Consider the following 13,401-nt stretch of genomic DNA (forward strand, 5'->3'; position numbering starts at 1 on the left):
AGGTCAACAACTTTATGAAGTCACCGCATGCAAGCAGAGAGAGCGTGAATATAGAGAGACAGTCACAAAGAATCAGGTGAGCTACGTCGTGCAATCCAAGGTACCAAGTGACGTCCCAAATCAGCCGGTGGTCACTCATTGACAGGTGAAGGCGGGGGATTGGCTCCGAATCGCGGGGTTTTTGGTGGGGGTTGGATCAAGCCTCTGCAGGACGGCAATGAGAGCGGAAGGTTGCAGCGGCCTCAGCTTGTCTCGCCGAAATCATTATCCGGGAAGACCTTGTGAGGGGAAGGATGTTGCCGAGGACAATAGCTCGGTTGTTGGAGTTGATTGCTGCCGATGGGGATGACTAGTGGATGCTTGGCATTTGGCTCAGCTCGAGTTGGCAGACTCGGCTTGGTGTGTAAACTGAAGGAATGAGAGATGAGTAGAAAAGAGTTGATTATCGGTGGCCTTTGGGCGTTTGTGATAATTCTTGTAGCGCTGTCCGTTTACAAGCTCATCACTGGCCATATAAGAATAGACCCATAGATCAACATGGTGTAAGTGAGCAACGCTGACATCTGACATCCATAAGCACCTCCAGCTACTTATGTCGACGTGCGGCACTAAGGAATTGAACAAACACATTTGAAAGAACTGAACTTGCCTTAATGTCATATACCAACCTAGTTTAACGTTGCTTTGAGTGATGTGACATCTTGCCGATGCCTCCGTGGTCGATTCGAGGTTTATAACTCGGGATGTGGGTGACAGGTGACTATTAGTTCTGACCGTCCATTCCTTCACAAAACGGTGATGAAAACATAATAGTTCCGCTTACAAAGAATAGCGACATGTCAGTCCAGCAAAAAGACGAAGCGTTCCAGACCAACAATTGAAACAATGTTCGGGACGCGGCATTATGTACGCGCACAAACATACGCGGACAAACCCAGCATACGTATGCTCGGTTACGTACTTCGAGCACAAGTAGCAAGGGACGGGACGCAAGAGGTCGCAATTAGCCCATCCCCATAATTCAAGGCCCTTGCCTGTCCATGCCAGTTTAAATACGCTAGACTCAATCTTATTTATCATTCGGGATCCGTCGCGAGATTTAACAATTTACACGCGGATTGAGGCTCGACGTCTGTGAATGGCCAAGACGAGTATTCCCGGGCTCCCGTCTTGGCCCCCTTGTAGGGATGAGCTTTCGGCGTCTTTTGCACAGCCACTGTCATGGAGTTTCACATTAGCTAAACGACCCATGATACGACCTCTCCGGTGACTTGAAACAAATGGAAATTCATTCATTCATTTAAGCTGGCGTTGTTTGGATCTCGAGTTTAATCAGCCACCTCCCCATCCCATCCCCCCCAGATCAAGTCTAATCCCGTAAAGGATCAGTTGGTTCCCGGTAATTGGCCCACATACGGCGTTTTTTTTATGCTGACTGCGAGGAGATCCTAATATCTTGGCATTCACTGACACTCCTTCTCCTTCTCGAAACCCATTCGTCGGATCGTATGTAATGCCCGGGTTTTACGAGTTCGCTAACCCATACTGAACCAAACACGAGAAGAAGGAGCACACCCCTGAGCCTTAAAGAGGAGCTTTGCTGCGCCCCCGTTGGGAAAAAGAGGCCCCGACGACCCCCGGGACGAGATGGCCTCGCCGTTGGATAGTTTCATTTCTCTCTCATCCCTTCACCGTTAACGCAGTGGAGTCCGTCTCCGTCTGGCATCCCCCCTCTTAGACGCGTGGCCGAGAAGCGAGCGAGTCCATGCACGTCTAACAAGATGGGGCGAGAGAGGGAGGGGGTTAGTTAGATTCCTTCCGCCTCTCAATAATCCTTCTTCTCCAGATCTTTATTCTTACTCTAATTCCATTTGATTCCTGATTTATTGTAAAGTTCTTACCCATGTGTTTCCAACTATAGTCTTCCTTCCCTTCGTATCCGGCTTCACTCGCCCGAGTTCGGCCATCCCGGCATTCTTGTCAGCAGCCTCCATCAACGTGTAGTGCCAAGGTGTAAGCCGACTTTGAGTGAGCAGACTTGGCAGAATTCGACGTCGACATTCTCGAAATCCAGTTTCTTTATTCGTTTCGATTCGAAGGGTAGTTTGTTGTGGTGGTGATTCATTCGACTGGGTATCAAGATGAGGGCATTCCTACGGAAAGCGACTGCGGTGTTGGGCTTTACAACAGCAGTGACGGGCCTCGAGATAACATTTGATGACGAAAGCAAGTTCATGTCGTGTCGATTCGATGAAATTTTGACTAACTTATACTAGAGTCTGTCAAGAGTGCTGCTAGCACTGTCGCATATGGCTTGATGAAGTACTACACAGGAAACAACACTGGCGATGTACCCGGCAACCTGCCAGACCCTTACTACTGTAACGATCCCAAAAGAGACTCCATGAACTTCTCTCGCTGACACTTTTCAGGGTGGGAGGCAGGCGCCTTGTTCGGAACCATGATCGACTACTGGTGGCTCACGGGCGACTCGTCGTACAACGACATCACCAAGCAAGCACTGGTCCATCAAGCCGGCGATACCAACGACTACATGCCCGAGAACCAGACCCTGACCGAAGGAAACGATGACCAGGGCTTCTGGGCTATGGCCGTCATGTCCGCCGCCGAGCACAAGTTCCCCGACCCCCCGGATGACAAGCCCGGATGGCTCGCCCTCACCCAGGCCGTCTTCAACGAGTACGTCAGCCGCTGGGACTCGAAGCACTGCTCCGGCGGCCTACGATGGCAGATCTTTACCTTCAACACGGGCTACGACTACAAGAACTCCATCTCCAACGGGTGCTTCTTCAACATTGCCGCGAGACTGGCTCGCTACACCGGAAACGATACGTACGCCGACTGGGCAGAGAAGATCTGGGACTGGGAGGTCAAGGCCGGGCTCATAACCGACGAGCTAGAGGTGTTTGACGGCGTGACCATCGGGGAAACGAACTGCAGCAACACCGACACGAACCAGTGGACTTACAACGCCGGCATCTACCTGCACGGCGCAGCTGTCCTGTACAACATCACCGAGAGCGACACTTGGAAGAAGCGTGTCGACGGTGTCCTAACCAACATCAACAAGAAATTCGTCAAGAATAATATTATTTACGAGCAGTTCTGCGAGCCCAGCAAGCAGTGCAACCAGGATCAGCAGAACTTCAAGGGGTTCCTCGCGCGCTGGATGGCCGCCACCACGCAGATGGCGCCTCACACCTACGACTCGGTCGCCAAGCTTCTGCTATCGAGCGCCAAGTCAGCAGTGGGAGTCTGCAACGGATCGCCAGCTACGGGTTATAGAGGCCCCGCCGGCACGGCGTGCGGCTTCTCATGGCTCACAGGTACCTACGACGGCACGGTTGGCGTAGGTCCACAGATGAGCGCCCTGTCCATCTTCATGTACACGCTCGTCGACAAAGTGAGCAGCCCAGTCACGAAAAAGACGGGAGGGACTTCAAAGGGCGACCCGAACGCAGGAGACACGACGACGGGAGACAGAGACGGCAAGAAGACATATAGCGCCATCACCATGACGGACAAGGCGGGGGCAGGAATAATAACGTTCCTCATTGCAGCGGGTGTTGTGGCCGGTACTGCTTTTACCGTGACTTAAAAAAAAACTAAACAGTCAAAGGAGTCAAGACATGGGTTTCCTAGCATTGGGCGTTATGGGTGTTAGGGGTTTGGATTGGGTATACTTGGTTCGTTGGATAGCTCAGAACCTACTGCTTAACAGAATAGACACGACTGCTCTTTTATTTTGTACATAAACTACCATTCACACTACAGACAAGTCGCTGGGTGTTTCCTTGGAGGAATCCACGACTACACTTTGAACTTGGAGAAGTTGAGCAGCATCTTTGCTACAGAGGCCTTGAGAATAAGATTCGGGAGAATACGGCACGCTGTATCATACAACCAGTTTTACAAAGTTACTTCTAGGAAGTAAACACTTGGCAAACCAGTATGGCCCCCCATTCAGCATAGATATCACAAAGGCTGGCCATCCACAGCATATTCTCATCAGTATCTCTTAATGCCTTTAACAGCAGTACTGCTAGAAGACGAAGTGTTTGAGTGATGGTGCTCATGAAGCCCCTCCAACTAGTTGTCGAATATGTATCATAAGATATAACCTAACCAAGCGCGTTAAATAAGTAAGCGGGCTGGTAATATATCAATGTCAAGCCTCTGCTCTCTAGGTATTGATAGAAATAAAATAGTTAAGGTATCTATCAAGAATTCGTTTCAACGTCCAAGCCAGTCCTGCCAAGTTGCGCCACGCCCACCAGCTACACCCTTCAATTCTCCCTAGGATTTCCCATTGCATCCCTCGAAAGCCTCGCCCATTGCGTCTTCAACGCAGGCACATCCGCACTCACAAGAGAATTCATCCAAGTCTCCTCTTCCCCCTTTGTCTTGACCGTCGCCCTCCCCATCAAGACTGGGTGGCAGTTCACATAGATAGTCTCATACGCATGCGCAGGTACGCAAAACGTCTCGTGAAAGATACCTATATGTGCCGGCTTCTCCTTGTTCATCCAATCCCACGCCTTGCGATGTAGCTCCTCGTGGGCGAAGCGGTTCAGGCTCTCAACGTCGCGGAAGGAGTATGTCAGGAGTAGAGTATTGTTACTACTCCGCTCATCGCCCCGCCAATTTGAGTAGCTCAACATGCCTAGCTCATCCCGGCGGGCCGTGAGTTCATTGTGCAGAGTCCTGAAGTAATCTCCGACCTTATCAAAGTGCGGCGCCGCGACGCCGAGTGGGTGGTTGGACTGGACACCGATGTTGAAGACAACAACAGGACTCGCACCAGGCCTATTTCCAAAGGTGCCGTCTCGGAAGGGGAGCTGAGCTGTCGTGCGACCGGGTACAGTATCTGTAGTGTACTCGTTTGGTTTCGGACTGCGGAGCTGGAGGACAGTTGTGATGATCGAGTTGAGTAAGACGATGGCGGAGGGGACAACTGCCCAGCGGAAAGGAAGAGTCGCAGAGAGGAAGAGTTGGAAGATGGAGCCTATTAGGACTGTAGTGCGTGGTTTAAGAGAGTCCTTAATAATGAACTGGTGGACCTAAAGTTAGAAGTTGATGTGTTTTGTGTAGTTGAGGTCGTTGGACTTACAAAGGTTTGAACCTTGGCCAGATAAGTGAGAGGCCTTTTAGTCGGCGCCAACTTGGGACGAAACTCGCTGTTCATCTTGAAGACTATGCAGTGAAGTAGATGAAAATGATGATATCACTTTGAAGTCTATCACTCCTCGTGTGCCAATGATGAAGAGTACAACACTATTCAATTCAACAAGGCCGATCAATCAGATTATATACATTTCGAATTGAACCCGTCTCTGTCAAAATGTCATTTAGCGAGTGCGAGACTCATGAAACCATCTCTCGCAATCCTTTCAATGCGAGGAGGCAACTACAAATAGCACGAGGCGTGCCCTCGCATTCGCATCGCCGTTTTTGGGAGGCATCGGCACCAACCACCCAATCTGAGTCTCTCAATTGCGCATCATAAAAACACGAGTGAATACTCCCCCCGCATGATGCATTCCATCTCGTCCCAATTATTCGGAAGCTTCGGCGTTAAACCCTTCATCACCAAAAAAAAAGGCGGCATCGCCCGTTGTGTTTCGGACACCTCGGGACGAAACGATCCATCTACCCGCACTTCTCTCAACTGCATACATCTCCCCTCCCTGCAGTAGCAGGTCAATAGCCCTCGCACTCGCTTTGACCCCATCTTCTCCACCCCGCTATCGTTGTTCGGCATCTCCACCTCGACGAAAAGCACGGAGGCCCGGCTGCCCTGGCAACCGTCCGTGTAGTTGATCATGGCTTGCATCCATCGCCGATCTGTTCGAGATTGGCGCGGCCAAGACATGGTCTTGGTGTATCGTAGCTCCAAGACAACGAACGAGCTTGTGTTCCTGGAACAGACCAAACGGCCCGTCGTGGGGATGGATGATCAGCCTGTTGTGAATCAAAGCTTTCACCGTATGACACTGTCTCGTGTCGGAAGATAAGCAATTAATGAGTGACACTCACTTCACATACAATGTTTCAGGACCTTCCAGAGCTCTAACTTAATAATATTGCGAATTGACTCAGAATGCGACGATTCCACAGTCATCACTCATGATGGTCGTCTCAGTATCATTATCCCAACACCAACAGAGCAACCAAAACTGCAATCCGAACCAAGCAGACAGACCCTTTAGTAGAACCTGTAGACGAACCATGCAGCCAACAAGAGACGGATCCAAAGAAAACAAAAAACCAAACACAAACACTCTCACAATGTACAATCCATATGTTCCCCCCCTCATGTGCTAAACAACTCGCAAAAAAATGCCAGCCATTATATGCCAACTCCTCTAGGGGCCGCCGAGGCTCTTTTTTTCTCTTCCGTCGTCAAATACCGGTCTGTGTTGCCGAAACTGTGTACGCCTTTTTATACCGTGTATTTGTCCAGATCGCTTCATATGTATAATCGAAATCTCCGAGTGCGCCGCAGGAAATCGGGGGAACCTATGCATTGTTCTCCTTGTTCTGCGACTGATGAGGATATTGCGGGTCGGTGAGGGACCTCTCCCACTCGTCCATTAGGTTTGTCGCGGTGCGCTTGAGGTTGCTGGGTGAGAGGCCTTTGACCATGTTGGGGAGGATCTCCTCTAGCTTGGGGGAGAGTAGGGGCGTCTCGTAACCGGTCGACTTCTTCTTGCTATTCAAGGTCAGCACAATTCTCACCAGATCCGTCCAACCCTAGCCCAGCAATTACTTACGATGGCGAGTCAATAGGCTCCCCATCGTCAGAAGTGGCTGACAGGTCGTCCAGACCGCCACTTCCCATGGTAGAGCCGCTCCAGCGGGATGTCTTTGAGGATGAGGCCGGCGACTCCCAGTTGGACCAGTCATTGTCGTCCAGTGCGTCAAATCCGAGAGGCTGCCACGAGAATGGCTTACTCTTAGTCTTGGACCTTTCTCGAGAGGTCTGTTCAGTCTTGTTCTTGGTGCCCGTAGTTGATGTCGTAGATTTGTCCGAGATTTCCATGACCTCGTTGCCGGTGTGTGGTGGCTCGAATACCGTGCTCACCTTGGGTCGCAGAGGTCGGTTAGGTCGAATCGTGTCCTGAGTCCTGGATGGATCCCGACCCAATTGAGCGGTCTGGCCGCTGATGGGTTCGTCTCCGACAGTGATTTGGCGAATGTCCTCGACGAAAGCCTTGAAACCCGTCTTGAAATCCTCGAAAACCTGGGGGACGGCGGCGTTCTGCTGGCTGCGTGGCTGCCACGAGGCACGCTTGGCTAGGTGTGAGTTTGTTAATTGAGCGGTCCTGCGCTCTATTGAAGGTAGCCTGACAGGCTCAAATTCATGATCGCGATCCTGATGCAACGAGAACCCAACGTCTGGCTTCGCCGGCGAGAGCAGAGAAAGGGTCCTCGTGTGCCCACCGCGCAAGACCCTTCGTCGGCTGGGGGTTGCTGGGGTCTGATTCTGCTGTAGCAGCTTCCTCCTCTCCATGTCGGCGCTACGCCGGTTTGAGCCACCCTCTTCTTCAGAGGGTAGAACAGGACTCCTGAATGCCTCAAAGGGAAGCTGATCGCCCTTCTTCTCCTGGGAAGTCCACCTCTTCTTGAGCGAGTTAAGCTCTGCCTCTGCACGGAACAACTCTTCACGTAGTTCCAGCACTCGTCTCTCCTGAGCAGCAATTGCAATGATGAATTCGTTGGCGTCAGCAGGCGATGTCAACCCCGAGTCGATAGGCGTCGGGGGTACCGAAGACATGTGTGCAGAGGTTGGGGTTGGCCGAGATGGGTCGCTCGTAGGGGGCGCAATTGGCAAAGTAAGTGAAAGTCTGTTGACCTGCCGGTTCAGACTGGACACGCTGGACTTGGCTCGGGCATGTCCTCGTCTGAAGGGGACGGGGTCGTCCTTGCGAGGGGGAGGAGGCATTGCGGGTGCTGAACTTGAGCTGTCGTGGTGGCCGTGTGAGAAAGAATTCAGGTGTCTCTCCTTTGGACCCTGAGATAGGTCACGAGTGGGAGCATACCTGGGCAGCGCAGCAGCAGTGTTGACCGAATTAGGGGCCATGTCAGAACCGAAGGCAGAAATGTCCGAAGGCAGACGATCAGCAACCGAGTAGCGTCGGCGGATTGCTTGTTGTTGTTGTCTTTGTTGTTGTTGCGAAGCCATGTCCAGACGACGACACTCGAGTAGGTTGCAATACTGTAGGGAGCGGACACCGAGTACTCGCCGGCGTTTGTTGTAAAAAGGAGTGTCTGGAGCTCGATAGGCTCTGCGACGCCGCGGTCTAGCAGCGGCGACAGCAGCAACGGCAGCCCTGGAAGCGAGCGCTCTGTGGTGTATTTGTGTCAGGTGGTGATAATCATCGAAGAGGGCGAACGAGCAACGGTGGGCGACGCAGAGTGGGAAAAGAAAACCGGGCATCAGGGAGCGGCACGGCACTGGATAAGGAGAGAGAGGCGAGCAGTGGCAGTGGGTGTGGGTTTCGAGGAGGGCGTATGTGGGCGTGTGTTCCGGCGGTGGTGTTGCGCATTGGGGTATGGCGCCGCTGGTTATGGGGGTTTCGGTGGAGAGCCCACTAAGCCCAGTGGCTTCCTGTCGAGAATAGAGCCCTGGAGGCGTCCAGTAGCACGACCCTATCTCCCCAAACAGGCACCCGAACAGCTAGTTCGACTCCTGTCGACTCGCACCAGCGCCGACAAGCTTCCGGGGGGCCTGAGTCGAACCTTGAACCGAGCTGGGGGCGATTTTCAGGAGGCTTGGGGCACCATTGGATACGGATGCTGGGCAGGGCGGGCGCTTTGCGTGACGAGAGGCCGGGGACGTTGGCGCTGGAGGGGGCTTGCTGGGGTTGTAAGAGTGAAGGAAATTGATGGATCCCCGTCAGGGACAGGGTGACGTTATTTCAGGCGAGGGGTGAGGAGGATGGGACGGGAGTGGACGGGGCGGATTGCTGATAAGGAGCCGTTGAGCTGGGAGTCGTCTCGAATAATATGAATTGTCGTAGGAATGTAAGCGAAAACAAAAAAGGGACGGCCGATCGATCAGGGGGAGAGGGGAATGGAGAGAGCGTGGATTAAAGTAAAAAAAGAGATGAGATGATAATGAGCGTAAATTCCCGAAAACGGGTGTCTGCAACCTCGATTGTATGCAGAGATGGAGCGTTGAAAAAGCAACTAGTGAGCGTCGCTCACGACCAGCTGATCAGATGGATTTGGATCGCAGCTCAGCTCCCGAACCTGGAGAGGCATAAAAGCAATTCCGGGGGATGACCACCTTGTGCGGGACGTTAGAGAGGAGCAGGGCACGAGGGGATCGAAGTGGCGATAATAATAGGCGGTAAGGAATATGGATAAGGGCGAATGCAACGGCGGCAAATCCCAAGCATGAAATGTGAACAATGAATTTTGGGCGAGACCTGGGAAAGTCGCAGGGTCCCGGGAAACTGTTTGTTTACATATGTAGGCCTGCCTCGCATTTTCCCATGCAAAGGATCCAATCAATGGGATCCCTCGGCACCGTCACTCGTCAACACCATGCGAACTGACCCAGCCTTGGAAGGGCAGAGAAAGCGACCATCCATGATCCCGCGGCCCAGCCCGCACCCTTCCCAACCAAACAGGCTCGCAACTGCGACGCATCTCTGCCCCAAATCGCACCACTAACCCCCGACAACCTGCTGTCGACCGCCCCGTCCTGCGGTCCGCCAACGCCTTGTCGGCAGTGGATCGTGAACCCCGGTTCGCTTCTGGCTCCTTGCGTTGTTGGAATTCGTCCATACGTGGTCATGCTGATTTATTAGCGGCTCATGGCTCTTTGTTGTTGTCTGCTAAAGTTAGCCTCTTCCCTCCACCCTGCCGTAAGCTCGTCGTCCTGCTTGTTTCCTCCATGACAACCGCCAGACTACTCCGTAGCTGAGCCTCGACGTGAGGAGCGGGCGTGCGTTAGAGCATTCTTTGTTGGGAAGCGGTCCAGGTTCCACGAGGATCGAAAAGTCCCACCTGCACTGCCGTTGGCCAGACAGAGCACAAGACGCAGCACCATCCTCGCCGTCATTGGCTCCATCATGAGTGAGGCAGTTCGGGACGGCGTGCACTCGCACTGACCGCTGTTAGTGACGGCAGAGGGATCCCTCACTCTGCCCTATCACTGAGGATTATACCCTCAGGGGCCATGCGGTGGTCTTGCAGCGGGCCCTGCATGAGTACAGGGGTCCTCAGTCATCGAACCTGCAAACATGCATCGGTTGAGGTTGACCCCAATTTCCGACCGAAATTAGCAGCCAATGCTGCGTTTCATATTTAGTCACATGATCATTCACGTGTCGTGCCGTCTTCCTCCTTTCCGGCAAGTCATCATGTGACCTCCCGTCAATGTCGCGCAGCACACCCTTGTCTTCCCGCTTGCACCCCAGGCTGACAGGTGCAGCCATCGCGTCGATATTTCTTGCAGCCCCCACGAATAAGGCATCGTCTCTCTTGTCAGGCAATTCCCTTTTTCGGTGAGAGGCTCCAGCTTGGAATGGAGTCATCTGGTCTCAACTCTTCTGCTGCCTGCGTGTTCACGCCTTAGTGAATCGGTCTATGGGCGTCCATGACACCACTCCGCATCCGGGTACTTAATGCTGGTCATCCGCCGCTCTTTGTCCTCGGTTTGCGTTCTTTTGGATATCTCGGCGCGATGATTTTGCCATTGTCGCATTATGCCGCTTCCATTCGCTTTGGTTTGCGACCTGCTTGAAGAGTCCCACGAATTATCGGTTGCCAAGAAGAGCAATTCTAGTACTGTAGCAAAATGGTTTGCACGACATCGAAGCTGGATCAACGCAAACGATACAAGTCTAGCGGCTTTGTTGTCTACCCTGCTTCCTGACAAAAGAACGGACAGGGTCTACTGCATACAAACTGCTACCCTCGAAAAGATTATCGGCCGCGCGTTCTTCCTTGGGTCCTCTCGTATTGCCGAACTGTCCCACTACCGTCAGCCGGGTCAAGGCATTGACCTGGCTGATTGCGTCTCGCGTATTCTAAATGCAACGGTTAGTTTGCTGGCAACAGTTCATGATCCGTAACTGATTGCCTATCAGCCAAGTCCGGGTTACAGCAAGGACAACCTTGTCACAGTCGAGGAGATCGACGAAATCCTCCATTCTCTAGCAGCCAGGGTGAAATGGAGCTCTCCATCGATCCGCACCTCACAGGCTAGCCTCACCCAAGGCAATAGGGGTGATCTGGAATGGCTGTATCGCCGACTGGGCTCAGTAGAAGCCAAGTGGTTTACCAGGCTGGTACTCAAAAACTACCAACCACTGGTCCTAGATCCCCATCTCATTTATCGACTATGTGACCCGATTCTTCCTTGCGTTTTGAAGATTCAAGATGACTTTTCCACGGCAGTCAATTCTGTTCAGGCCATTCGAGGACGATTGTTGCCGAATGCCGCCCGCAAGACACCGCGGGAACAAATTCTGAGCTCTGTGAAGCCTCAACTAGGTATCAAAGTTGGACGACAGCCCTGGGTGAAAGGGCGCAGTATCAAGCACTGTCTTGACATGGGCCATGGACGAATGAGCGTGGAGGACAAGATTGATGGGGAATTCTGTCAAATTCACATCGATCTGAGCAAGGGGGAGAATTGCATCCAGATCTTCTCCAAGAGTGGCAAAGACAGCACTGAGGATAGAGAGGCGCTTCATGGGTAAGTCGGCAATGCTCAATAATTTGCTTCCTCTAACTGGACGAAGGACTATATTAGAATCACTTCAGATCGGGAAACCTGGTGCAAAGGTCACCAAAGCATGCATTTTGGAAGGGGAGTTGGTTGCATACGATGATTCGGTATGTTTCTATGATCCTTTTCTCATTCTTCAGGTTCTAACTTTCACCAGCTACAGAAAATACTACCATTTCATAAAATTCGGAAGCATGTGTCAAGAAGAGGGCGTTTTTTAAACACGGAGCAGGACTCCTTGTACGTTGGTCTTCGATACTTGTCTTCTCGTTGCTGACTTCCCTAGACCTGGACCACAAGAACACTTAATGATGGTATATTACGACGTACTGTTGTTGGAGGACCAATCGCTCATCAACCTCCGACATTCAGAGAGATTCAAGATTCTCTCAGGCCTTATTACATATCGCAAAGGCTGGTCTGAACTCGTTCAGCGTCAAGTCATTGACTTTGGTCATAACCTCGGCGCCTCAAGTCTGCGTAAAGCCTTTGCCCTCACGATCTTAGCCCGAAAGGAAGGTCTGGTCTTGAAACCGGATGGACCCTATTTCGATTTTGCAGACCAGCGCCGGAAGTTTTCGAGCTGCTGCATTAAGCTCAAGAAGGAATATATCGGGAACTTCGGCGATGTCGGTGATTTCGCTGTTGTCGGTGCCCGGTATGATCCAGCCAAGGCAACGACTTATCGGATTCCTGGCTTGAAGTGGACTCACTTCTATCTCGGTTGCCTCGACAATAGAGAGGCAGTCAAGCAGTGGAACGCAAAGCCCGAGTTCACCATTGTCAATGTCGTGGAGTTGAATGAGACAATCTTGAGAGAGGTTGTCACTTACGCCAATCCCCAACCTGTGGCTGCCGAAGAGAATGATCAACTCACTCTCACGCTGGCTCCCGGGGTAGAGCAAGGCTTGCCTCTGACGTTTGTCTTCACAAAGCCTTTGGTGTTTGATTTGAGATGCTTCAGCTTTGACAAGGTGGGAAACACAGGCTTCTGGAGTCTGCGCTTCCCTTCAGTCACAAAGGTTCACTTTGATCGGGATTTTACCGACACGATTTCCTTTGAGCAGTTACAGGCAATGGCAAAGGATGCAACCACGGCTAGTGAGCTAGAGGACAGCCAAGAGAACCTCCAGTGGATCGCAAAGTTGGAGGGGGCTGATCCGCGTGGCATCGCTGTTGACGCTGTAAGCCAACTCACTGTAACAACAATGCCAACGCCATCGCCGCGAATGTCGACGCAAAACACAACATCTTCATGGTCTCCGACTTCTCCACGGGTCACAAAATTCCCTCCCCTACAAACGGGTCCATCTCGTGTAAGATCTGGACCACCACTCCGTCTGCCTGGAGTGCCACCTGCTACACCTCCTGCATCGTCTGCACAAGCTGCACCGGTTTCATCGCCAGCAGAAGGGCCTGCAAGAAATAAGCGTTTCTCACCCACTTCCATGCCTGCACCCCCGCCCAAACGCCAAAAGTCAGTGACCGAGATTGTGCAAGCAAGCACATCCTCAAACAACGGCAGCTCCTCGCAGCCTCGCAAACCTCTAACAAATATAAATGGCAACTCTCATTGCGTCACTTCTTCCTCCTTTTCTGAACGTCAAAACAGGCTTGGAAAACATGCACCCGAG

At 52.2% G+C, this 13,401-nt stretch overlaps 4 protein-coding genes across 4 annotated transcripts; 2 read left to right on the top strand and 2 right to left on the bottom strand.

Annotated features, from left to right (window-relative positions):
* Window positions 1–2,141: 2,141 nt before the first annotated feature.
* On the top strand, window positions 2,142–3,619 carry LRP88_06163 (glycoside hydrolase; the record flags this gene model as incomplete). The annotated part of the gene is made up of 3 exons (XM_083242703.1): window positions 2,142–2,171; window positions 2,279–2,381; window positions 2,433–3,619. The coding sequence occupies 3 exons, from the start codon at window positions 2,142–2,144 to the stop codon at window positions 3,617–3,619; spliced, it is 1,320 nt and encodes a 439-aa protein (XP_083101639.1).
* A 688-nt stretch (window positions 3,620–4,307) lies between these two features.
* LRP88_06164 (DUF4188 domain-containing protein) lies at window positions 4,308–5,206 on the bottom strand (the record flags this gene model as incomplete). Its single annotated transcript, XM_083242704.1, has 2 exons — window positions 4,308–5,081; window positions 5,132–5,206. 2 exons carry the CDS (start codon window positions 5,204–5,206, stop codon window positions 4,308–4,310), a joined length of 849 nt encoding a protein of 282 aa, XP_083101640.1.
* A 1,334-nt stretch (window positions 5,207–6,540) lies between these two features.
* LRP88_06165 (uncharacterized protein) lies at window positions 6,541–8,206 on the bottom strand (the record flags this gene model as incomplete). Its single annotated transcript, XM_083242705.1, has 2 exons — window positions 6,541–6,733; window positions 6,795–8,206. The coding sequence occupies 2 exons, from the start codon at window positions 8,204–8,206 to the stop codon at window positions 6,541–6,543; spliced, it is 1,605 nt and encodes a 534-aa protein (XP_083101641.1).
* A 3,872-nt stretch (window positions 8,207–12,078) lies between these two features.
* LRP88_06166 (uncharacterized protein) lies at window positions 12,079–13,196 on the top strand (the record flags this gene model as incomplete). Its single annotated transcript, XM_083242706.1, has 2 exons — window positions 12,079–12,951; window positions 13,089–13,196. 2 exons carry the CDS (start codon window positions 12,079–12,081, stop codon window positions 13,194–13,196), a joined length of 981 nt encoding a protein of 326 aa, XP_083101642.1.
* Window positions 13,197–13,401: the final 205 nt, after the last annotated feature.

This window comes from Fusarium phalaenopsidis, assembly GCF_050370095.1.
Source record: "Fusarium phalaenopsidis strain FUZ10S chromosome Unknown contig_32296, whole genome shotgun sequence".
NCBI classification, from domain to species: domain Eukaryota; kingdom Fungi; phylum Ascomycota; class Sordariomycetes; order Hypocreales; family Nectriaceae; genus Fusarium; species Fusarium phalaenopsidis.